The 24,976-nt window shown below is 36.6% G+C and overlaps 1 protein-coding gene across 1 annotated transcript in view; it reads left to right on the top strand.

Moving 5' to 3' along the window:
• The window catches only part of TRMT1L (tRNA methyltransferase 1 like), a 41,287-nt gene extending 16,945 nt beyond the window's left edge, over nucleotides 1-24,342 (top strand). Inside the window, 9 exon segments of the mRNA XM_010368959.2 lie at nucleotides 896-1,145; nucleotides 1,535-1,747; nucleotides 3,311-3,501; nucleotides 13,091-13,169; nucleotides 17,041-17,207; nucleotides 18,255-18,317; nucleotides 21,955-22,081; nucleotides 22,191-22,209; nucleotides 22,211-24,342. Of these exon segments, the coding sequence (XP_010367261.2) occupies nucleotides 896-1,145; nucleotides 1,535-1,747; nucleotides 3,311-3,501; nucleotides 13,091-13,169; nucleotides 17,041-17,207; nucleotides 18,255-18,317; nucleotides 21,955-22,081; nucleotides 22,191-22,209; nucleotides 22,211-22,444 (1,343 nt within the window). The 3' untranslated portion in view covers nucleotides 22,445-24,342.
• The last annotated feature ends 634 nt before the right edge of the window (nucleotides 24,343-24,976 follow it).

Genomic DNA, 24,976 nt, shown 5'->3' with positions numbered 1-24,976 from the left:
ATTTTGTAATGAATGTCCCTTATGACTTTAGTAGATAGGGAAAAACTGAAAAGGGGCACTTTTGGTCTTCCTTTTAGATGATTAGAAATTCTTCCTAATCATTTGCTTGCGAATTTGGTTTTTTGGTTTTGTTTTGTTTTTGAGATAGGGTCTCAGCTTTGAGATAGGGTCTTGGCACCATCTCGGCTCACTGCAGTCTGGACCTCCTAGGCTCGGGTGATCTTCCCACCTCATCCTCCAGAAAGCAGCTGGGACCACAAGCGTGCGCCACCATGCCCAGCTAATTTTTGTGTTTTTCTGTAGAGATAGGGTTTTGCTATGTTGCCCACACTGGTCTCAAAATCCTGGACTCAGGTGATCCACCCGCCTCAGCCTCCCAAAGTGCAGAGATTACATGTGTGAGCCATCACACCCGGCCACAATTTTTTTTTTTTTTTTTTTAATTCACAACAGTGTTACGCAGTGTTTGAAAAGTGTTAGTCTAGAAAAGTTTTTCATATTTTGGTCTATGATGGTAAACTTCAGCAGAAGGAATTCCAACTTCTTATCCTTCCTTCAAGCAGAGTAATCCCATTTGTATCAAGTATTCCATGGTCAGAAAAAAAGCAAAAAAGAAAACATTTTCCACTATTCAACAAAATAAAAAAACATACATATTTTATTATACAAGGATCATAAAAAAGGTTTATAAGAAGTATTAGTGAAAATCTGTTAGACATATTTTTAGTTATAACCTTTCTTGAGAAGCTTTGTAGTAAGAAAGAATAAGATTCATGAAAACATTAAATTTTGAAATAATTTGTTACTTATAAAACTGTGTGTTGTCATTATACTGTTTTTATTCTTTAAAATTATTATTATTATAAAACTCATTTTCTTCCCCATTTTTCCTAAGGGATAATGGGATTACAGTGGGCAAAACATCTTGGAAATGCAGTCAAAGTTACAATCAATGACTTGAATGAAAACTCTGTGACATTGATTCAGGAAAACTGTCATTTAAACAAATTGAAAGTGGTGGTGGACAGTAAGGAAAAGGAAAAGAGTGATGATATTCTTGAAGAAGGAGAGAAAAATATTGGTAATATTAAAGTGACCAAAATGGATGCCAATGTACTGATGCATTTGAGATCTTTTGATTTCATGTAAGTAGAAAAAGACTTGCCATGTCACTTTCTAAACTTATCTGGAATTTTGGGGACGAGTGGTAGTTAAAAATTAAGACAGTTTGTTGTTGTTTGTTTATTTAAATTAATGCCATTTTTTGGCCTAAGGTATGCAGTATGAAAATTTTCTAGTATTTGAAATAAAATGCCTGGGCATGTCACTTTTCCTTAACCCAAATTTATTTTTACATGTCTCATACATCATACTATCATTTTATTACTTAATTTCAAAACAGAATTATGTACTTAAAATAGATTTGCAATGTCCTTTTAAATTCATGGAATTTTATAATTAGAAATAATTACAATGGTATAATTTTTGTTACTAATATGACTTTAAAATATATCTATATGCTTTCTGATTTTAGACATCTAGACCCTTTTGGAACATCGGTGAATTATCTAGATTCTGCATTCAGAAATATAAGAAACCTTGGCATAGTGTCAGTGACTTCTACAGATATCAGTTCTTTATATGCCAAGGCACAGCATGTTGCCCGGCGTCACTACGGATGTAACATTGTCCGAACTGAATATTACAAGGAACTAGCAGCCAGAATTGTTGTAGCTGCAGTGGCAAGGTATCAAATCGTCAACGGTGTACTTAGTGTGTTTTAGTATTTGATAAAAAGAGATAATATTACAAGAAGTACTTATTACTCAAAACATGCACAAAATATAAATCCTGTATTCCTTATCTGTAATACTGGTTTCTAATTTTACATGGTATCTGTTGTAATTTTATTTAAAAGCTTATGCCTGAAATATTCAGTTTACTCTCCAATTAAAATGTTATTGAAATAAAGTAGTAAGAAAGAAAAGATTAAAGTGAAAGTTAATTTCCAGTTTATTTGAACAATGTAGGATAAAGGATAGCAATATGAAAGGAAAAGCAAAAATTGTTTTGTTTTGTTTTTTCACCGTGTTGCCCAGGATGAAACAAGCCTCCTGGCCAACATGGTGAAACCTCGTCTCTACTAAAAATACAAAAATTATCTGGGCATGGTGGTACACACCTGTAATCGCAGCTACGATTACAGGTTGAGGCACTAGAATCACTTGAACCCAGGAGCCAGATGCTGCAGTGAGCCAAGGTTGCTCCACTGCACTGCAGCCTGGGCGACAGAGTGAGACTTTGCCTCAGAAAGAAACAGTCATTTCTTTTATATCCATTCTATCTTCTTTATTTATATAGTTTGAATAAAATGATGGCTTACAAACTTGATTCTCCAAAATCATCTTACAAAATGGGAAGTTCTCTCCATTTCTCACCAGGATTTCCAAACAGAATTTGAAAACAGTTATTTTTGAAAGGGTGACTTTTTTGGAGCACTTACTATATGCAGATTATGCTAGAATAATATAATATAAATGGACATTGTGAATATAGATAATGGATGATCAGCTAGCTCACTTGCCAGCCCTAATACTAGTTTCAGAGCATTTAAGTGGAAATTTGTACCTCAGCATAAATACAGATTATTAGACTTCATAGACCTTCAGGGTTGTTTCTAATTACCTGAAAACTGATGTTTACTTTATGCATGCTAAGGACTTACTGCACATTCTTAAAAATGTTTATAATGTAATATCAGCAAATTCAGAGTAATATATATAAATTAAATTTAGTATGTGACTGCAGAGTACATAAATGGTATATAGTCGAGCTTAATCCAAAAAGTCTATAAAATTAATGGTGGAAAGGACTTTGACTATTCTTTTTTCACTCAATTTTCAGTAGCTAGCATACTCTCCTGCATATAGTCATTACTCAATAAATATATACTGTTTTGAAGAAGATTTTATAGGAAATAAAATAGATAAAAAGGAAGAAATGTGGTGGTGATGATAAGAAACAAAGTGAAAATGACTGAAAATCGAAAAATATTGCCCTATTGAGAGGATATCATAAGGGAAAATATCTAGAAACTGAAGACCCTCCCAAGCATCTTTTATTTCCTGTGTTTCAATTTCTGTAAAAGTTACAGTAATGATCTTTTAAAAGCACTGCTAATGAGAATTGAATTTTTCTTGATGTCCCGTAACTTACCCATAGTCTATTGTCCAGATTTATATTTGTCAGTATAATGCCAAACAAGGGAAAATGATAAGCCCACAAAATAACTTTAAAAAATTTATTATAGAGCTGCAGCCCGATGCAACAAAGGCATAGAAGTACTGTTTGCAGTGGCTCTGGAACATTTTGTGTTGGTAGTTGTGAGAGTTTTGAGGGGACCTACTTCAGCAGATGAAACAGCCAAGAAGATTCAGTACCTGATCCATTGTCAGTGGTGTGAAGAGAGAATTTTTCAGAAGGATGGTAATATGGTAGAAGGTAAATTCAAGTTATATATTATGTTTAATTTATAATCCTCCACTGAATAAGCCTTTATCACATCCCTAATTATATATATTATTGTCCTTTGATTTTAAAGATTACAGTGCTAACTTTGTTATTTCCTATACTGGATTTCCTTTCGTCAACAGACAAGACATTCGTGTGAGTTTATTAAAGTTATTTACTCATGCTGTACAATGTATGCTTTCTAGCTCTGCCTTCTATCGAAACATCTAGAAATAACTTAGTTTCCACTCTCAACTAATTTTAGGAACATAAGTCAGATTACCTTTTTTCCAGACTGTTACAAATCATTAATTTTATAAAAATAATTTTTCGGCCGGGCGCGGCGGCTCAAGCCTGTAATCCCAGCACTTTGGGAGGCCGAGACGGGTGGATCACGAGGTCAGCAGATCCAGAGCATCCTGGGTAACACGGTGAAACCTCGTCTCTGCTAAAAATACAAAAAACTAGCCGGGCGAGGTGGCGGGCGCCTGTAGTCCCAGCTACTCGGGAGGCTGAGCCAGGAGAATGGCGTAAACCCCGGAGGCAGAGCTTGCAGTGAGCTGAGATCTGGCCACTGCACTCCAGCCTGGGCGACAGAGCCAGACTCTGTCTCAAAAAAAAAAAAAAAGAAAAAAAAATAATAATTTTTCATGTTTCTGGCTGTGTATAAAAGCCATCAGTTATAAAATGCATTCAATAAACATTTATTGAGCCTCTACTATATGCCAGGCCTGGGGATGGGAAAACAAGGAAAAAGCTGTAGTTTATGCCTTCGTAAAGCTGTTTCTGTCTGTTTCAGTTCTGAGACATGGAAACAGTTGCTCATTGTTTTGTGTTAGGTTCTTGGTATTTTTTAATACGAATTTTTGAGTTTAGCACTTACTAAGTTGCAGGTTTTTTTCTCATTTTGTCAAATTTTTTTTTTAAATCTGTCTTGCAGAAGTTTTTCATTGCTAATTGAATGTTTATATAGTCTGGATTTCGCCTGTAGTTAGAAAGAGCTTTCCTATTCCTAGACTATTCAAAGTAGATTAGGTTGTATTGAATAGTACACCTTTCCTCCACTGATTTGAGAATACCTTCTTTATGTTATACTAAAATTCCACATGTATTTGAGTTTGTTTCTAGATTTTCTATTCTGTTCCAGTGGTTGGATATTTATTCATACACGTCTATCATACTGTTTTGACTACGGAGGCTTTTCAGTGTTGTTTAATATCTGTGATGGCAATCCCTACTCAGAGCTCTTTGTTTTCAGTGTTCCTGTATTGATCTTTTGTTAACCCCTTAAATATAAAAGTAAATAATAACCCAGTTGGCATATTATTTTGATCACATTAAATTGGGGAGAATAGATACTGTGATTTTTGAAGCTTCCTACAAATATAATATGCTTTTCATTTGTTCAAGTACTTTAGTATAATGTTAACTGGTAGTGGTAATAGAGGGCATTCTGTCATGTTCCTTACTTTTGGTTTCCTCTAGTGCTTTTTATTTTTTTTATTTTTTTTCCGATGGAGTCTTGCTCTGTTAATCAGGCTGGAGTTCAGTTGTGCAATCTCGGCCCACTGCAACCTCTGCCTCCCAGGCTCAAGTAGTTCTCCTGCCTCAGCCTCCCAAGTACCTGGGACTACAGGCGTACACCACCACACCCAGCTACTTTTTGCATTTTTAGTAGAGACAGGGTTTCACCATGTTTGCTGGCTGGTCTGAAACTCCTGACCTCTAGTAATCTGCCCACCTCATCCTCCCAAAGTGCTGGGATTATAGGCATGAGCCTCTGCACCCAACCTCTAGTGCTTTCTGATTCAAGCATAATACTGGCTTTTCATCTGCAATACGTATGATTTATCACATTAAGGAAGAATACTTCATTTCCATTTTTATTGTATTTTGTCAAGATGTTGAATTTTGTCATAATGCATTTTCAGCATCTGTGGAGATGATTATATGGTTTTTCTCTTTAGGCTTACTAATTTGATTAATTGTAATAGAAGATTCCAATATAGAACCAAACTGGATTTTGTAGAATAAACTATTGTCAGGTAGTTTTTTTTAATATGTTGCTATATTTTATTTGCTAATTTTTAAAGGATTTTTTGTTTCAGTATGTATAAATGAGATGGTATATAGTTTTGTAGCATAATTTTAGGTGGGCTTTGATCTATCACTTTACACTCCCTTCAAAAATAATTTGGAATGCTTCCCTTTTTTCAATTACTGGAATTGAAAACTGATTTTTTTTAAAAAACTAGTTCTTAAGAACTAGTTTAACTAGTATTGGAATTATGTGTTCCTTAAAGGTTTAGTAATATTCACCTAGCATTTCTGTTTTATTTACATAGGGTTGAGCTAAGTGTTGTCTAATAATTCGTTTTAATCTCCTTAGTTCCTGTGGTCATAGTCCCCTTATATACTTTCATTTATTTATTCTTTCTTCCATTTTTCTTGACTAGATAAGAGGCTAGTTTATATATTTTATTGTAATTGTTTGTTTTCTTTGTTTTTTTTTTTTGTGACAGAGTCTCGTTCTGTCACCCAGGCTGGAGTGCAGTGGCGCGATCTCGGCTCACTGCAACTTCCGTCTCCCGGGTTCAAGCAGTTTTCCTGCCTCAGCCTCCCAAGTAGCTGTGACTACAGGCGCACGGCACCATGCCCGGCTAATTGTTTCTATTTTAGTAGAGACAAGGTTTCACCATGTTGCCCAGGCGGGTCGCGAACTCCTGAGCTTAGGCAATCCGCCCACCTTGGCCTCCCAAAGCGCTAGGATTACAAGCGTGAGCCATCGCGCCCAGCCTGTTTATTTTTCTTAATGTCTACTTTTAGTAGTAAATATGTATATACTTCTGTAATTTGGATTTATCAGTTCTAAGTAATATCCTTTGGCTCCTTGATATCACAAATGATAATTAGCTTCCTGTTTTCCATTTTTCCCTTCCTAATTTTTGTTTGTTATACCATCTCTATGTTATTAGAATGTGTAACACTTAACATTCTGTTTTGCCAGATTAATCTCTACATATAAAAATATTCTGTGTATGTCATCATTCTTTTTGCCGTAATTTCTATAGTCATCTCTTATTTGGTTAAATTTAACTTTCTCAGTTTACTCAATAGAGCTCATGAGAAAATACTACTTTGTTTCCTTCATGTTCAAAGCTTTTCTTTCCCCAAAGCATGTCCAATAGCCTGTATACTTAAAGAGTCTAAAGAATTTGAGTGCCTTATAGTTCTTACAATTTTTCCTTCTTATATATGTGACATTAATCAAACATTTTAAAGAATATTTGACTTGATAAGTGATAACTATAAAGCAATGATTTATTTTTGCATTTTATTTGGAATCATACAGAACTTAGAATAAACAAGTATGTCCTACAAAGAAGTCATCTCATTCAGAATTTTTATCAATTTGTAATACATAGTTTAAAAATTCAAATAGCTGGGTGCAGTGGCTCACGCCTGTAAATCCCAGCACTTTGGGAGGCTAGGGTGGACGGACCACCTGAGGTCAGGAGTTCGAAACTGACCAACATGGTGAAACCCTGTCTCTACTAAAAGTACAAAAATTAGCTGGGCATGGTGGCAGGCACCTGTAATCCCGGCTACTCAGGAGGCTGAGGCAGGAGAATCACCACTTGAACCCAGGAGGCAGAGGTTGCAGTGAGCTGAGATCATGCCACTGCACTCCAGCCTGGGTGACAGAGCAAGACTCCATCTCAAAAAAAGAAAGAAAAGTCAAATAGTTCCATAAGTCTTATTAATAAAAATAATAATCTCTGCCTGACTCCCTAAACAGTTAAAATCTCACAGCTGTTTCTTCTAATGCTTACATTCATATTTCTAAATAACATGTTTATAATGCATCTAACTTCCTTCCATGGAAAAAGAGTATTTGACTTTTTTTTTTTTTTTTTTTTTTTTTTTTTGAGACAGTCTTGCTCTGTCGCCCAGGCTGGAGTGCAGTGGCCGGATCTCAGCTCACTGCAAGCTCCACCTCCCGGGTTCCCGCTATTCTCCTGCCTCAGCCTCCCGAGTAGCTGGGACTACAGGCGCCCGTCACCACACCCGGCTAGATTTTTGTATTTTTTTTTTTTTAGTAGAGACGAGGTTTCACCGTGTTAGCCAGGATGGTCTCGATCTCCTGACCTCGTGATCCGCCCGTCTCGGCCTCCCAAAGTGCTGGGATTACAGGCTTGAGCCACCGCGCCCGGCCGTATTTGACTTTTTAAACCAATCCAGTCACATGCATGCTTTTCCCCTCTCCACTTTGGACTACATCAATATTTAATGTTTGCGTTTTTATAAATAGATAAATATTGTTTGCAAATTTTATTTGCTATCTATTGCTGTGTAACAAATCACTCCAAAATTATTGGCTTTAAACAACATTTACTATCCCATAGTTTCTATGAGTCAAGAAGCTAGGCATGGCTTAGCTGGGTCCATGAGCTTGGGGTCTCTCACAAGGCCACAGATCAAGGTGTTGGTCAGTGGTGTGTGCCCTTAGTCCCAGCTACTTGGGAGGCTGAGGCAGGAGGATCACTTGAACCCAGTAGTTCAGGCTGCAGTGAGCTGTGGTTATACCACTGCACTCCAGCCTGGGTGACAGACCAAGATGCCATCTCTTAAAAAAAAAAAAAAAAAAAAAAAAAAGCAAGTCAGAAGAACCAGAGAGTGAGTGAGTGCCAGCAAGATAGAAGAGGTCTTTTGTAACCTAAACTCAAAGTAATACTCCATTACTTTTGCCATATTCTAGTTGTTAGAAATTTGTCTCTAAAACCAGTGGGTACTCAGGGGAAGGGTATTACATAAGGGTATGAATACCAAGAGGCAGGGATTATTGCTGATCATTTTGGAAGGCTGCTACAGCACAGTTAAACCATATGAATCTGAGCATGGTGGCTCATACCTGTAATCCCAGCACTTCAGGAGCCAAGGTAGGATTGCCTGAGGTCAGGAGTTCAAGACCAGCCTGAGCAACATATCAAGACCCTGTCTCTACAAAAATAAAAATAAAAGCTGATTCATATAATATGCTATAATAATGTTTCCTTTCTTATACAATTCTTTTGTAACTCTGGAATTCTTACTATGCCTGTTACCTTTTTTAAAAAAATACTTTTTATAATCCATCCCTAAACTCTTTGCTACATTTTCAATGCTTCTTTCAGCATAGTTAATTAAGCACATTAGGTAATCTTTGGCTATAAATTTCACTCCCCTGGAGACAGCCCTCGTGTTGTAGTTTGGATTGTTTGTTTTCTGTATCTGCTGAAATCTGTTGTCCAAGGGCTTCTATTTAACCATCATCCTGGATATTGTCTTTGACTTTGTTTTTGTGATAAATCTCGTATCACAGATCCTTTGTATTTTCCCACTTTCCTTGTTTACTTCATCATTTTGAGTGGACACTTTTTCCTATAGACTGTGGAGAAGTGTTGCATGGCTAAGTACAGAATTCTAGGATGGAAATCATTTTTTCCTCAAAATGTTCAAGTTATTATTCCATTGTCTTCTAGCTTCCAGTGAGAAGTCTGCTGCTGTTTTTGTCTAGTCTGTTATATTATTTTTTCTCCGAATGCTCTTAAAATATCTCTTCTAAGAAAACCCAATATTCCAAAATAATTTTGAGATAATATGTGTATGAATTCATCTTTTTAAATTCATTTTACTGGATAATATCTGAGTTCTATTTATTTATTTATTTATTTATTTATTTATTTATTTATTTATTTATTTATTTGAGGTGGAATCTCAGTCACCCAGGCTGGAGTGCAGTGGCACGATCTCAACTCACTGCAACCTTCACCTCCTAGGTTCAAGCAGTTCTTGTGACTCAGCCTCCTGAGTAGCTGGGATTACAGGCACATGCCACCACGCTCAGCTAACTTTTGTATTTTTTAGTAGAGACAGGCTCTCAACATGTTGGCCAGGCTGGTCTCGAACTCCTGACCTCAAGTGATCCACCCTCCTTGGCCTCCCAAAGTGCTGGGATTACAGGCATGAACCATTGCACCTAGCCTCTGAGTTCTTTTAAGTCAGAAACTTGAGCTCTTCAGCTCTGATAAATTTTGGGGTCAAGGGAGGTAATTTTTTCTTTTTCTGTTTCTTTTTTTTAAGACGGAGTCTCACTCTGTTGTCCAGGCTGGAGTGCAATGGTGCGATCTTGGCTCACTGTAACCTCTGCCTCCCAGGTTCAAGCGATTCTCCTGCCTCAGCTTACTGAGTAGCTGGGACTACAGGCCTGTGCCACCACTCCCAGCTAATTTTTGTATGTTTAGTAGTGACAGGGTTTCAGCATGTTTGTCAGGCTGGTCTCAATCTCCTGACCTCAAGTGATCTTGAGATGAGGCCTACCTCATCTCCCCAAAGTGCTAGGATTAGGCATGAGCCACCACACCTGGCCCTTGAGGGGTGTTATTTCTTTGACAAGTTTTGCCTTTCAAATTGTATCTGTTGTCTCTTTCAGGAACTCTGTTTAGTTTATATTTTGGATCTTCTAAATTAATCCTCTAATTTTTAAAAATACCTATACTGTTCATCTGTTTGACAAAGTTCTAGTTTCTACTTTATACTTTTTCCTTAATTTTTATTTTCCAACTCTTATTTAAATTTCTGTCATATTTTGTTCATTTCTAAGAGTTATTTTATATTTTTTTCACTGTTCCTTTTTTTTTATTTAGGCTAGTCAGGTGTTTATTGTTCCTTTTTTAATAGTGTCATATTATTGTTTCAGGGATACAAAATCTCTTACCTTTCTAAGAATTGATTATATTTGGGTATATTTTATATTTAGGGGAGAATAGGGGTTTTTTGTTTGTTTTATATTGTTGCTGTTGTTGTTCAGTTCGCCTGTTTTTTAACTTTCTTTTTCTGTTTTGTAGTTTTGTTCTCTGTTATGATAGATCTCAAATGTCTTGTGGTCTTCGGTTGTCCACAGTGAAAAATTGTTTTGAAGCACTTGGGGCAGAGCTTATAAACCAACAGATTTGGCCAGGCATAGTGGCTCACGCCTGTAATCCCAGCACTTTGGGAGGCCGAGGCAGGCAGATCGTGAGGTCAGGAGATCGAGACCATCCTGGCTACACAGTGAAACCCCGTCTGTACTAAAAATACAAAAAATTAGCCAGGCATAGTGGCGGGCGCCTGTAGTCCCAGCTACTCAGGAGGCTGAGGCAGGAGACTGGAGTGAACCCGGGAGGGCGGAGCTTGCAGTGAGCCGAGATCGCACCACTCCACTCCAACCTAGGTGACAGAGGGAGACTCCGTCTCAAAATAAAAATAAAAATAAACCAATGGATTTTACTGTGATAAGATACCAGTCTGCTTTTTTTAGTAAAACACCCCCAAATGCCAACAAGTATATATAAATCTTTTCTCTTGGATTGGTAAATTTTTCCAGAGAGGAATCAACCAATCTTTTAGCAGCCCTGGGAGAGCCACACTGGGGACAGAGACTGGAAAGCAGATTTTTACTGAATCCCTCTGTTTTCGGACATCTCACTCTCAACTGTAACTAAAACTAATGGTTTCATATCCTCAGTAGCTTAGACTCACCAAAGATTAACTTCATCTTTTGGAATGTGGAAGACACAGAAGCTTGATTGTATTAAAGAAGATCTGGAGTTTTAACTGAACCCTTAAAAAAGTTGTAACCAGACCTCTTTTTTGCAATACCTCTCTACAGTCATCTTCAGAGACAGTCATTACCCTCCGTTTTCAAACAGTTGCAGGGTCCCACAATACTAAGGAACTTTGTGTTTCGTTGGTTGCCCATCTATCCATTTCAGGCTTACGCTTTAGATTTTTCTGGTCTGATAATCAGTTACCCCATTGTGTATGTGATACCTGCTTCTGAAATTTTATTGGCATCTCTCATCTTTTGTTACCTCCTCTCCCATTTTATTTATTCCTGTAGTTTAATTTTTGTTCCTTGCTGTCATTTAAGCGTTAAGAAACAGCAGAGATAGAGTGCATGTTTAATCTATTGCATTTAAATAAAAGTCTCCGAATACTTTTTAATTCCTCATCTGGTATTGCCATCCTCGCTTATATACCGGTAACATGGAAATACTAGTTTTCTTTCTTCTTTACCGCTTCATTATTTGCTGCTGGTAACTTGAATTGATAGCCTTGGCCCTCAGAGAGGAAATTTGCTGATGCTAATTTAGATCTGAGAAATCCTAGCAAAGAGGCTTGGGAAAAGACAGGTTTGTATGATAAGATTATTTTGCAAAGTGCATGAAGATACAAGCTGATTAATAATTCATTTATGCTGTCTGCCTGCGGTAAGTGAGTGTAGCTGACAACTATAGTATAAATTGGCATCTTGAATTGGATGATGACTGCTTATAAGTATTTGTAGTTTAGTGATATAATGGTTCAAGAGAAGACTTCTTAAGTGTACTCATATTTGAGGACCATAGTTCTCAATAAAACTTAGATCAGTGCTAACCACACCCTTTCATCAAGGCTTAGAGTTAAATAATACTGAAAAGTAGACCTAGGAGCAGTGAAGGACACTTTTAAGTAAATGTAAAATAAGATCTCATAACTATGCATTATACCAATAATTGTATTGAATAGCAGAGTGATATTATCAGTTAGCAAGAGGCTATTGACCTGTGTTCCTGCCACTGTTCTTTGATTCTGAATATATCTGGGACTGATTGATTAGATCAGTTCATTCCAAGAAAGTGCATGATCAACCCAGGAGTGGCCTGGAGTGGAGGAAATTAGTTGGAGAATTTCTGATATAAAATGACTGTGTGAGCCTTGAGTGCATTTAAAAGTTCCATAGTCAAATATTAGCCCATTTTGAAAACTAAGAATAGTGCTAGTATCTCCCCAATTTCCTTGTGATTATATCAGGCCTCTCATTCATTGCTTTTTAAACCAAATTAGATTCTAGCCTACATTTGAAGGCTGAATATGAATCAAGCATAAGGAATAGAGCAATTCATTTTCTTTCCAAATTCAGAAGAGTTAACTTACGAGAAATATCTACATTTTGATTGGGATGTTGGTTATGTGGGTGTATATATTTGTTAAAACTTAGCCATTTTATATAAAATATATATATTTTATTGCACATAAATTATATCTTAGTTAGTTTTGAAATATGAATCTCTTGTAAACTTTGTAAGACTTTCCTTCTTTATATTATTTCATGTAATATAGTAAGTAAATATCAGTTACACCTCTAATAAACCATTTGACATGGATTTCCACAACCTCTCTCAAGCTTTAATCTTCTGATCTGTATAACTGAGATTTTAACATACCTACTTCAGAGAGTTGTAAGGACTTAAATTAAAAAAAAATATGTGTATGTGTGTATATATATGTACATATATATGCATACATAAAATACATAATATATATGTGTGTGCGTGTATATATATGTACACATATATATATGCATACATAAAATACTTAGCATAATACCTGGCACATAGTAGATCCTCAGTATATAGTAGCTGCAAATTATTATTAATATAATATATTAATATAACAATTACTACTATTTGTATTAGTCACTTCTCCTTTGACTTCTCCTTTTATTATCTTTTTACAGAAAACCCGTATAGACAGCTGCCTTGTAACTGTCATGGAAGCATGCCTGGAAAGACAGCAATAGAACTTGGACCTCTGTGGTATGTAACCAGCCATAAGAACATACTAACATTTGATTTATTGATTGATAAATTGCTGATTTATGTGTGGTAAAAAACACATTTAAATTCAATTGTTAAGTCTAGGCAAATAATTATGACTCTTCTCCTCCTATGAACCCGAGGTGTTTAATATTTTGAGATTTTTCTCTACCGTTATTCTCTCTAGTTTGTGACAGAACTAAGAGGCAATGGAGATAAAAGAGAAGCCTGGATGATCTGGAAACTAGATAATTCATTTCTGAATAGTAAGAAAGAAGCTTTTTAAAATTGATCATTGTAGATCTAGCATGTGATTTTTAAATGATCACAATAACTTTTTATAGAAGAGCCAACTCATGTAAAAGGTCCTAGAAGAATTAGTTTTAAGTGAGAAAGGCATATGAAAGTGTCTGCCTTTGTTTTAGGTAAAGTTATTTAGATGGTACACAATTGGAAATATTTAATGTGTATATGCTTTTGCATCATTGGTAACAGGTAATTGTACCTTAAAGTTGAATTGGGTTTTTTTTGTTTGTTTGAGACAGAGTCTCGCTCGTTTCCCAGGCTGGAGTGCAGTGGCACAATCTCGACTCACTGCAACCTCCCCCTCCCAGGTTAAAGCGATTTTCCTGCCTCAGCCTCCTGAGTAGCTGGGATTACAGGCACCCGCCACCACACCTGGCTAATTTTTGTACTTTTATTAGAGACTGGGTTTCTCCATGTTTGCCAGGCTTTTCTCGAACTCCTGATCTCAGGTGGTCTGCCTGCCTTGGCCTCCCAAAGTACTAGGATTACAGGTGTGAGCCACCACGCTCGGCCGAATTATTTTTAATCACAATCCTTACCTTAAGTTTGTTACTAGAGATTCTTTTTTTTTTTTTTTTTTTTTGAGACAGTTTCGCTCTTGTTGCCCAGGCTGGAGTGCAATGGCGCTATCTCGGCTCACCACAACCTCTGCCTCCCAGGTTCAAGCAATTTTCCTACCTCAGCCTCCTGAGTAGCCAGGATTACAGGCATGTGCCACCATGCCCAGCTAATTTTGTATTTTTTTAGTAGAGACCAGGTTTCTCCATGTTGGTCAGGCTGATATCGAACTCCCAACCTCAAGTGATCCACCTGCCTTGGCCTCCCAAAGTGCTGGGATTACAGGCATGAGCTACTGCACCCGGCCAAGATTCTTATAGAAATTCAAGATTCCTAACAACATTGTGACAAGAATTGCAAATTTCTTCTCATTACTTTATAAGATCAAGGCTTAAGCACCTACTAAACCTAGAAATCGACCCAAATGGTAAATGTCTTTGTGCTGATGCTCATTATTTTATCTTCATCTTATTAAATACTCGTAGATTAAGAAAGACCTAGCCAACCCTACCTTCTAGTTCTTCTAAAACTAGTTCTCACCTATAGCATCTGCTACACATTGATCCTACTCACTGATTCAGAACTGAGGAAATTAAAAATAGCAGGTTACTGGATCCAGAAGGAAGATTTCTAGCCTAACTGCCTTATTTTACACATGAGGAAACTATTTTTTAAGTGCTTGCTAAAACTGACCAAAAAAATTCATACCACAGCCAAGGCTAGAACTTAGGTTTTCTGACTCCCAGGACTGAATTCTTTTTTTATTTTTTATTTTTGAGACAGAGTCCCCAGAGCCCCACTTTGTTGCCCAGGCTGAAGTACAATGGCGTGATCTTGGCTCACTGCAACCTCCGCCTTTTGGGTTCAAGCGATTCTCCTGACTCAGCCTCCCAAGTAGCTGGGACTACAGGCGTGTGCCACTGCACCCAGCTAATTTTTGTATTTTTAATAGAGAGGGGGTTTCACTATGTTGGCCAGGCTGGTCTTGAACTCCTGACTCCGCCCACCTCAGCCTCCTGAAGTGCTGGGATTACAGGCGTCAGCCACCACGCCCAGCCTGAATTCTAAATAAAACCTTATGATTTCCACATGAAAGCTATTGCGTTCATGTCTTTACACTCATGAGAATACCTTCCCCCTCCCTACCACCTCCAATTCAAATTGTACTTGCTTTTTGAAGTCTCTCCTTAGTGCTTCAACCCAATATAATCTCTAAATTCCCTTTAGTATATCTTCTATTGATCACATATTTGATAATTTAAGATCATATATTCTTTCATATATATTTGCTAGCCCTAACAATAGTAACTACCATACATTGAGGATATATAGAGAAGTTTTATTTTTGGCCAGGCACAGTGGCTCACGCCTGTAATCTCAGCACTTTGGGAGGCTGAGGCAGGAGAGTGGCGTGAACCCAGGAGGCAGAGTTTGCAGTGGGCCAAGATTGCATCACTGCACTCTAGCCTGGGCAACAGAGCGAGACTCTGTCTCAAAAAAGAAAAAGAAGTTTTATTTTACATTTCATGATGAGGAATATAAGACTCAAAAGTAGTAATTACTCAAGATTATATAGCTAGCCCAGCACAGTTGCACACATCTATAGTCCCACCTACTCAGGAGGCTGAGGCAGGAGGATCCCTTGAGCCCAGGAATTCAAGTTCAGCCTGGGCAGCATAGTGAGACCCTGTCTCTTACTAAAAAGATTACATAACTAGTAAGTAGTGGAGCCAGGATTGGAATCCAGTTTATCTTATTCAGAATTTCATATTTTGTCCATTATACCTGTGATTCTCAAATTAAATGGGAAGCATATCAGATTCACCCCAGACCATTTTTGAACCATACCATCACCACATATAATTCTCATATATGTGCTCCCCTGCCCTGTCCTGCCCCACCCTGCCACCATAAACACACCAGAATTAAGATTTTGTATTAGTGACTAGAATGTGCATTGTGAAAACCTGTTCATTGGTCTATTTTCCTGTCTAGATTTATAGGCTTTTGTAAGGTCAACATTGTATATTTTATTTTGGTATATCCTCCACACACCCTTTATGTACCACAGTACTATATACCTTATGAGAGCTCAATAAATTATTTTTTTTTATTAAGGTAACATACACATATAACATTTTCCTTCTTTACCTTTTTTTTTTTTTTTTTTTTTTTTTTTTTTTTTTTGAGAAGGAGTCTCGCTCTGTCACCCAGGCTGGAGTGCAGCGGCCAGATCTCAGCTCACTGCAAACTCCGCCTCCCGGGTTTACGCCATTCTCCTGCCTCAGCCTCCCGAGTAGCTGGGACTACAGGCGCCCGCCACCTCGCCCGGCTAGTTTTTGTATTTTTTTAGTAGAGACGGGGTTTCACCGTGTTAGCCAGGATGGTCTCGATCTCCTGACCTCGTGATCCGCCCGCCTCGGCCTCCCAAAGTGCTGGGATTACAGGCTTGAGCCACCGCGCCCGGCCTCTTTACCATTTTTAACTATATACTTCAATGATAATAAATACATTTATATTCTTTTACCCCTCTTCATCACCCTTTCCCTTCTCCCCTTCCCAGCCTCAATAGATTCTTACTGACTTAAGTTTCCTTGACTAATGCTACTAGTTTAGAGAACTGATATGATAAAATGAGTGGCAAATAGAAAATAAAAAGTTTTAGGCCAGGCATGTGGTATCTCACACCTATAATCCCAGCACTTTGGGAAGCCAAGGTAGGAGGATCCCTTGAGCTCAGTAGTTTGAGATCAGCCTGGGCAACATGATGAGACCCCATCTCTATTAAAAAATAAAAAAATACTCCAGCCTAGGCAACAGGAGGGGACTCTCAAAAATAATAATAATAATAATAATAATAAACAGTTTTAAATTAAATCATAAATTTTTTTTAAGTATTACTCTGTCATATAATTAATTATATGTCTTACTTAAATTGTGAAGACTTTTTTTTTTTAAAGAGAAATATTTCTCAAACCCAGTTTTCTGTATGTTCTTTTCTTTTCAGGTCAAGTTCCCTTTTCAATACTGGATTCCTCAAAAGAATGCTATTTGAATCTCTTCACCATGGTTTGGATGACATTCAGACCCTAATAAAGACATTAATCTTTGAATCAGAGTGTACGCCTCAAAGTCAGTTTTCAATTCATACACCTTCAAATCTCAACAAGCAAGGTGACTAATTGAATACTAGCTTACTAGCTTTAATTTACTTACCAAAAATACTGTATCTTTTTCAATTGTATTTGATGTTATAATAAAAGCAATATAATTATAGTGTGTTTTTAGTAAATCCTCTCTAATGAGTCTAATCATAATCTGGTTAAGGTTTTTTTAAATTAGATAGTTTTCTTCAGGCTTATAATCAGGCCTGAGATGAATAGATGAATGATGAATAGTGTTGTTGGTTTTGTTGTGTTTTTTTGGATACTGGGTCTCACTTTTTCACCCAAGCTGGAATGCAAGTGGCACAAACATGGCTCACTGCAGTCTCAACCTCCTGGACTCAGGCAATCCTCTTGCCTCAGCCTCAACCTCCTGTGTAGCTGGAACCACAAGCATGCACCACCACACCTGGCTAATAATTTTGTAGAGATGGGGTCTCACCGTATTGTCCAGGCTGATCTCAAACTCCTGGGCTCAAGCAATCCTCCCACCTTGGCCTCCCAAAGTGGCTGGGATTACAGGCATGAACCACCATGCGCTGACAATTTTTTTTAAGATAACCTCACTTTTTTGTGTATTTTTAATTTTACTAGATTTTTAAAAAAGAATTAAGAAAAAAAAAAAACCTAAAGTTCCTTGGATTTTTATTACCCTAGATCTGCTTTCTAGAAAAAGAAACTTTAGGTAATTCTAGAAGTGATGTGGCCAAAAATTATAATATCTATGGAGACACAGAAACTAGATTTATACTTCTCATTCAGTAAAGCTATGTGTTTTTTTCTCTTTAGTACAAACAGCCAGTTTTGTAGTTGTATCTTGACTATTGATATAAAGGTGAGCCTATTGAATATCCTAGTGTTCTCATAAATAATTAGAAGCTGCTATTATAGAGGGTTAAATAATGTAATTTTTGCAGTTCAGTTTGGCCACAGAATCTCTTGCATATTCATGAAAACAATGTGGATGGAATTTCATAAAGTTTTATTTAAACTTTGAGTTGAGTTGCTTTATGTCATTCTATAAAATATTTTCTTTTCCCATTTGCTTTTTTTTTAGAAGAAAATGGTGTATTTATTAAAACTACAGATGACACCGCAACAGATAATTACATTGCACAAGGTATGTATGCATATATGTGTGTACATTTGTACATATCAGGTCAAAACGGCATATAGCAAAAGGGTAGGAGGAAAAGAGATTGCCATGGTAGCCTACTTAAAAATACATTTCATATTATATGACAACAAAACTGTAGTAAAACTTGTTTATCAACATTCACACATTGGAAATTTCTGTTAACATATGCTTTGTTCACATCTGTAATATATGGTTATCCCTTTGCACGAACTGTATGATCTTGAACCATGTGAATAAAATAAGATCAAATTAGATATGATAAAGTTATATATAATTTTATAGTTAAAATTTTATTCTAATTCTTTTTAAAATTGCTCATTAACATATGATTTATAGCAATTCCATTTAACCAGAAGACCTCATTCTCCAGCCAAAAGAATTTATTATATGGCCTTTCATATAATTTCAGATATGTGTATACTTTAAATATAACTGTGTTAGGCACTGTAAATTCATATTAAAAGGACGTTAAGATTTAAAATATCAGTGCCTTAATGTCTAAGGTTTTGTTTTGCTTTTTAAAAAACTTTAGATTCCAGATGTGTTTTTGAATACAGATGAAAAGAAGACTGTAGAGTGTTAAGTTTGAAAGAGCGATGGCCTTTAGTTATAAGCTGTAATTTTTTATTAGTTGCTCAACAGTTTAGTGTTGACCTTCAAAGAAAGGAAACTTAAATTCCTTTTAATAGTGTATAGTTTAAATAACTACTGCATACTCTTCCCAACAGCCATGTTCATTTGGCATCTTCAACTAATTTGATAACTTAAATTGATATATTCTACCTAATAATTTCTCTGGTGGAGGGAAGACAAAGAAGCATTATGATACACTGTAAAGAATATTAGATTTGCTTAGTATAGTGGCTCATGCCTGTAATCCCAGCACTTTGGGAGGTCGAGATGGGCAGATCACTTGAGGTCAGAGTTCAAGACCAGCCTTGCCAACATGGTGAAACCCCGTCTCTACTAAAAACACAAAAATTAGCCAGGTGTGTCGGTGCAAGCCTGTAATCCAAGCTACTTGAGAGGCTGAGGTGGGAAAATTGCTTGAACTTGGGAGGCAGAGGCTGCAGTGAGCCAAGATTGCACCACTGCACTCTAGCCTGGGTGACAGATCAAGACTATCTGAAAAAAAAAAAAAAAAAATGAGATTTTAAGATCATTATCCTACTGCAGGCGCTGTTATATAAACTCAGCCAGGTCCCTCCCCTTCAGCAAAATTGTCTTAAATCCTTTTTAGGATAAAGTAAAACAAATAAGCTTTAAAAATATTTTCAAAAGCCAAGAGCACAGTAGCACACACCTGTAATCTCAGCTACTCAGGAGGCTGAAGTGGGAGGATAGTGTGAGGATTGTGTGAGCCTGGGCAACATAGCCAGACTCCATCTTTAAAAAATATATATATATTTTTTTAATCTGTGAGCCTTTCTCGTATATAAATTAAGGAAATTAGACTAATTTTTGTGGGCTCTTCTATAACTCTTTAATTATATGGGTATTCTAAGGCCACTGGTCAACACATAAAATCTTAAAATGATAGTACTATGCAAACTCAAAGGAAAATAATTCATTCTGTCAAAGATACGTTATATGTTGATTGCAGTGCTATTCGCAATAGCAAAGACATAGAATCAACCTAAGTGCCCATCATCAATGGACTGGATAAAGAAAATGTACATATGTACTATGGAATACTATGCAGCCATAAAAAAGAACAAAATCATGCTCTTTGCAGCAACATGGATGGAGCTCTAGGCCATTATCTTAATAAAACTAATGCAAGAACAGAAAACCAAAGCCCCATGCTCTCACTTATAAGTGGGAGCTAAACTTTGGGTACTCATGGACATCAGATGGGAATAATAGACACTGGGGACTACTAGATGGAGGAGGGATGGGTTGGGGCCTGGACTGAAGAACCACCTGCTGGGTATTATGCCCACTGCCTGGGTGCTGGTGTTGGGACTCCAAGCCCCAGTGTTACACAGTTTACCCATGTAACAAACCTACAGATATACCCTTTAATTGATAAGGAAAGTTGAAATTATTTTTTAAAAAGGAAGAAATTACTGGGACCAAAAAAAAATAATCTGTATACTGCTGATGATAGTCACTATTAAGGTATTACATCAGATTTTTTGCCTCAGATGCTCCTAAAACTTGTACTAAATCTGGGTATCTATCCTTTGACTAGGTGCCTCATTAGATTTCATGCAATTTCAAATTTTAGATTTCAAATTATAGTTCTGATTTGATGGATGGATCCCAGGTTGTCCTTTTTGCTTTATGTTTTTATGTAAAAAGGCAACAATTCAGTAATAATTTATATTTATTTTGAATGTAATTTATCATTTTATGTATCAACTTTGCCTTTTTAATACTTTTTTTTTTTTTAAGAGACAGGGTCTTGCTATGTTGCCCAGGCTAGACTCAAACTCCTGGGCTCAAGCGATCCTGCCACATCAGCCTCCCAAGTAGCTGGGACTACAGGTGTAGGTCAATGCCCCTGGCACCTTCTGAATATTTTCCTTAAGCAGATGTTAATTACTTTCCCTGAGGAGCTACGGTTTGACGGTAACATTCATATATAAATAATCAAGGATTGAACACCAGGCAAAATCTCATTATAATATTGGATATCTATCTCAGTTGTTTTCATGTTGTGATTTTTGGAAGGATACAGTTCTAAAATCTTACTTGCTGGCTTCCTTTCACTCAAAATGAAAAAACTAAGTGCTGTGATGAGAAATAGGCAATGAGATAATAACATTGACCTTTTATCAGTTTCTGTGTCCAAGCTTTGAAGACTTTGTGTTGTTTTTCTTTGTTTTGTGATTACTGAAGACCCACTATGTATCCAATACTGAGCACTCAGTAGAAATACAGGTATAAAAATGAAAGACATTGTCCTTAAGAACTTAGAATATAACTTGGGGAGAAAGGACTTTTACACATATTAAGGAACTATAAGAAAAGAAAAAAATGACAGAACTTAATCAAACTTGGAGTAGTGTAGTGTAGTATAACCAACAATGAAATCTGTGAAGGGACTGGCCCCAAATTCACAGATGGCTTCCTACAGGAAACAAAATAGAGTGTGACTTGAAGTTGAAGAAGATAGAGAGGAAGTTCTGATTCAGCAGACAGTTAAATATGAAAATTACGCCGGGTGTGGTGGCTCACGCCTGTAATCCCAGCACTTTGGGAGGACCGAGGTGGGCGGATCACGAGATCAGGAGATCGAGACCACAGTGAAACCCCGTCTCTACTAAAAAAATACAAAAAATTGGCCGGGCACAGTGGCAGGCGCCTGTAGTCCCAGCTACTCAGGAGGCTGAGGCAGGAGAATGGCGTGAACCTGGGAGGTGGAGTTTGCAGTGAGCCGAGATCGCGCCGCTGCACTCCAGCCTGGGCGACAGAGCGAGACTCCGTCTCAAAAAAAAAAAAAAAAAGAAAATTACGTAAGTGAAGGACAGTGAAAGTAGAATATAAGAATTAAGATTGGAGAGACAGGTTGAAATAATGTGTCAGGATTTAGACTTGAGACAAATATATAGTTATAAAAGTATTTGGCTTGTAATTTTTAAGAGCATGCTAACTTTGTACGTGTATGTTGCAGGAAAGAGAAAAAGTAATGAAATGATCACAAATTTAGGCAAGAAGCAAAAGACTGATGTCAGTACTGAACATCCTCCCTTTTATTACAACATTCACAGACACAGCATTAAAGGAATGAATATGCCAAAGTAAGACACCCAGTGAATGACCAAGTATATATTTTATATTTTAATAATATTGTGATTTAAATAAAAATACAAAAAAGTGATTATTTTTTCTTTTCTTTGCTTGTTGCAGGTTAAAGAAGTTTTTGTGCTAGTTTATCTCAAGCAGGCTTTCGAGTAAGCCGAACTCATTTTGACCCAATGGGTGTACGCACAGATGCACCTCTGATGCAGTTTAAATCTATCCTTTTAAAGTACAGCACCCCCACCTACACTGGAGGACAGTCAGAAAGCCTTGTCCAGTCAGCATCTGAAGATACAGTAACTGAAAGAGTTGAAATGTCAGTGAATGACAAAGCAGAAGCAAGTGGCTGCAGAAGATGGTAAACGTAGAGAAGAGTTGGTTCTCAGGTGTCTGTATAGATGGCCTAATAGTTCTCTATACCAACTGTAGTTCTTTTTCTATTCTTTCAATTCAGTAGAGTAAAAATTAAACAGTTCATTCAGAAACTGAGCAGTTTCTAACTTAGCTGGTTTGGGAGCTTTGCTTTCCAAGTTCTTTTTGTTTTAAGGCAAACTTAAAATTTTAATGGAAACATTTCATATGAAGCCAAGTCTCACTGAGATCACCCTACTGCTTAATAATTCGGAAAATCTTCACATGCAAAGTGTTTGGAATTTTATGTATGTATGAAAGCCATCTTTTACAATTCTTACTCACATCTCTGCTTAAACTGATTCATGATGTTTATGTTTTCCTGTTTGTAGTGTACAAAATGAAGGTGAAGGCTCACATATTAAAATGACCCTGAATAGAATAGGAGGAACAATGTTGTTACAGGTCATAAATGTTTTTCACAATTAGAAAACTAAAATGTGTACCCATTTTTAAGAAATCATACTTCTTCCCACATTGATCTTTTCATTTCTTACTAGCTTTTGAGAAATACTTGCCTGACATAGAAATACTTTATTTTTATAACTTTAGGGTCTAAATGAATAAACTTCAAAGTAAGATTTTGTCAAAATAAATTGAGACCATTGTTCTAATACTTGTTCATGAGCACTGAAATCCTGAAGAGGGGAGATTTGATTATAAATTAAACAGGTTGGGTGATCTTAAGTGCCTCAGTTAATGCACGTACAGTATTCATTTGGTTGGTTGTACTACCTCTCAGAAGTAAAATTTGTCACCTTATGGAGTGAGAGTTTTTGGGTTTGGGGATTGTTTTTTTGTTGTTGTTTGGTTTGGTATTTTTGGTTTTGTATTTGTATAAATTTTTTGTATAATTAGCCCAGGCTGATGTAACTATAAAAATTAGTTGAAAAAAATATATTGTTTCCTTAATGGAATTCTCACTTCATTTGAATATAAGATTTTGGATGAAAGGATTTCGTTTAAAGTTTGGGTTTTTGTCTCGGGATTTAATCCATATTTATCCATAAATATTTCTTAAGGGACGTAACTTTTTACAAACATTAAGTCAGGGGTGGGGGGAGGAGGGGATGGTAATTATTATAACTGAAAGGTTTAAATATACTACCTAAGAAAAAAGTACTTCTGTGACATATACAAAAAAATCTGGTGGATGGGCATTAGATGAATATAGAATATTAATTTTGCAGAAATGAAGGAAAATCTCTTTGTGCTATTACAGCATATTCCCAAGACAGTTTATTTTCCTTTCTCCAATTAATGTGGTCATAAATTTCAGTAAAATCAAGAAATAGGTGAAGTGCAAGCTAGTTTCTATAATGACCATTAAAAACATTCTGCTCTGTAATTCTTGCCAGTTAAAATTATAACCTACAAATGAGCAGAATGAGTTTTTTGTTCATATTATTAAAAATAAAAATTAGTATAAATCCAGGAGGCAAACTATCCTAGCACTCAGATTATCTGATTTAATACATATTATTGAATATCAGTCCCAAATTTTGCTAAATGCTTATCAGCATGATATATGTTGATCAATGATGAGTAGGGCTTAATGCAAAGATCCTAATTTTAAAAACCTGTAAATTACTGTTATCTAAAATATGTGTATATTAATTTCACATATAAAGGCAGATTTTTCAAAGAAAAATTTGATAGGAGGTAGTTTAGAACTCTGTGAGCGGGTACTACATCAACCAAAAGAGGAAATACTTCAAAAATTCCATTTAGCAACCTGAGCAATCTTATTCTCATAACAATAGTAGTAATTTGGGACACTGCAAATGTTTATCACGTTGTAAAGTTACATCAGTTGTGTCCTTTCATTAAAACTTGATAAACAAAAGAACCAGTTAAGGAAACCAGTGTGTTGACTCTGCTAGTTGCTAATGTTAATACTCTAGCCATACACTCAGGAAATGGGAGAGGTAACCAAGGGATGGGTTTGGGGGTCACTGTGGTGGACTTGGGGCAAAACTCCACTTATACTGACTTCCACAAGACTCCACTCTGAATAAATGGGTGATATTCTGGTTGCCCAAAATTAGAACTAATTCAACACATTTGGTGTGCCCAAAAGGTCTAGGAATTTCTTTCTGCACTGTATAACTGCTCTGGTAAATGGCCCCAGATTACTCTGGAGAATGCTGAGATACATAATACATACTTGTGATATATCAGAGTCCTTTCTCCAAGGCCTCTATAAATTGAATTAAATCAGACCTGAAAATTAGATAAGGGCTCATGATTACTATAGTGGCTCAAGTCAGACAGTTTTTAGTAACATAAACCAAATAGGACTATCCATTTTCGTTCTTTAGATTACATGATCCTTCAGCCAAAGCCAGACCTCATGTTAGACTATACTGATCATCCTGTGGTTCCTGCAATTACAGTAACCATGCCCACCTTTCTAGTCTAGCAATTAAATGCACTACTTTTTCTCTGACACAAGACAGTCTTGAAAATGCGCATTGAATCAT

This window comes from Rhinopithecus roxellana, chromosome 8 (genome assembly GCF_007565055.1).
Source record: "Rhinopithecus roxellana isolate Shanxi Qingling chromosome 8, ASM756505v1, whole genome shotgun sequence".
Lineage (NCBI taxonomy): Eukaryota > Metazoa > Chordata > Mammalia > Primates > Cercopithecidae > Rhinopithecus > Rhinopithecus roxellana.
The sequence above is the reverse complement of the archived record's forward strand: the minus strand, read 5'-3'. Positions and strand labels throughout refer to the sequence as shown.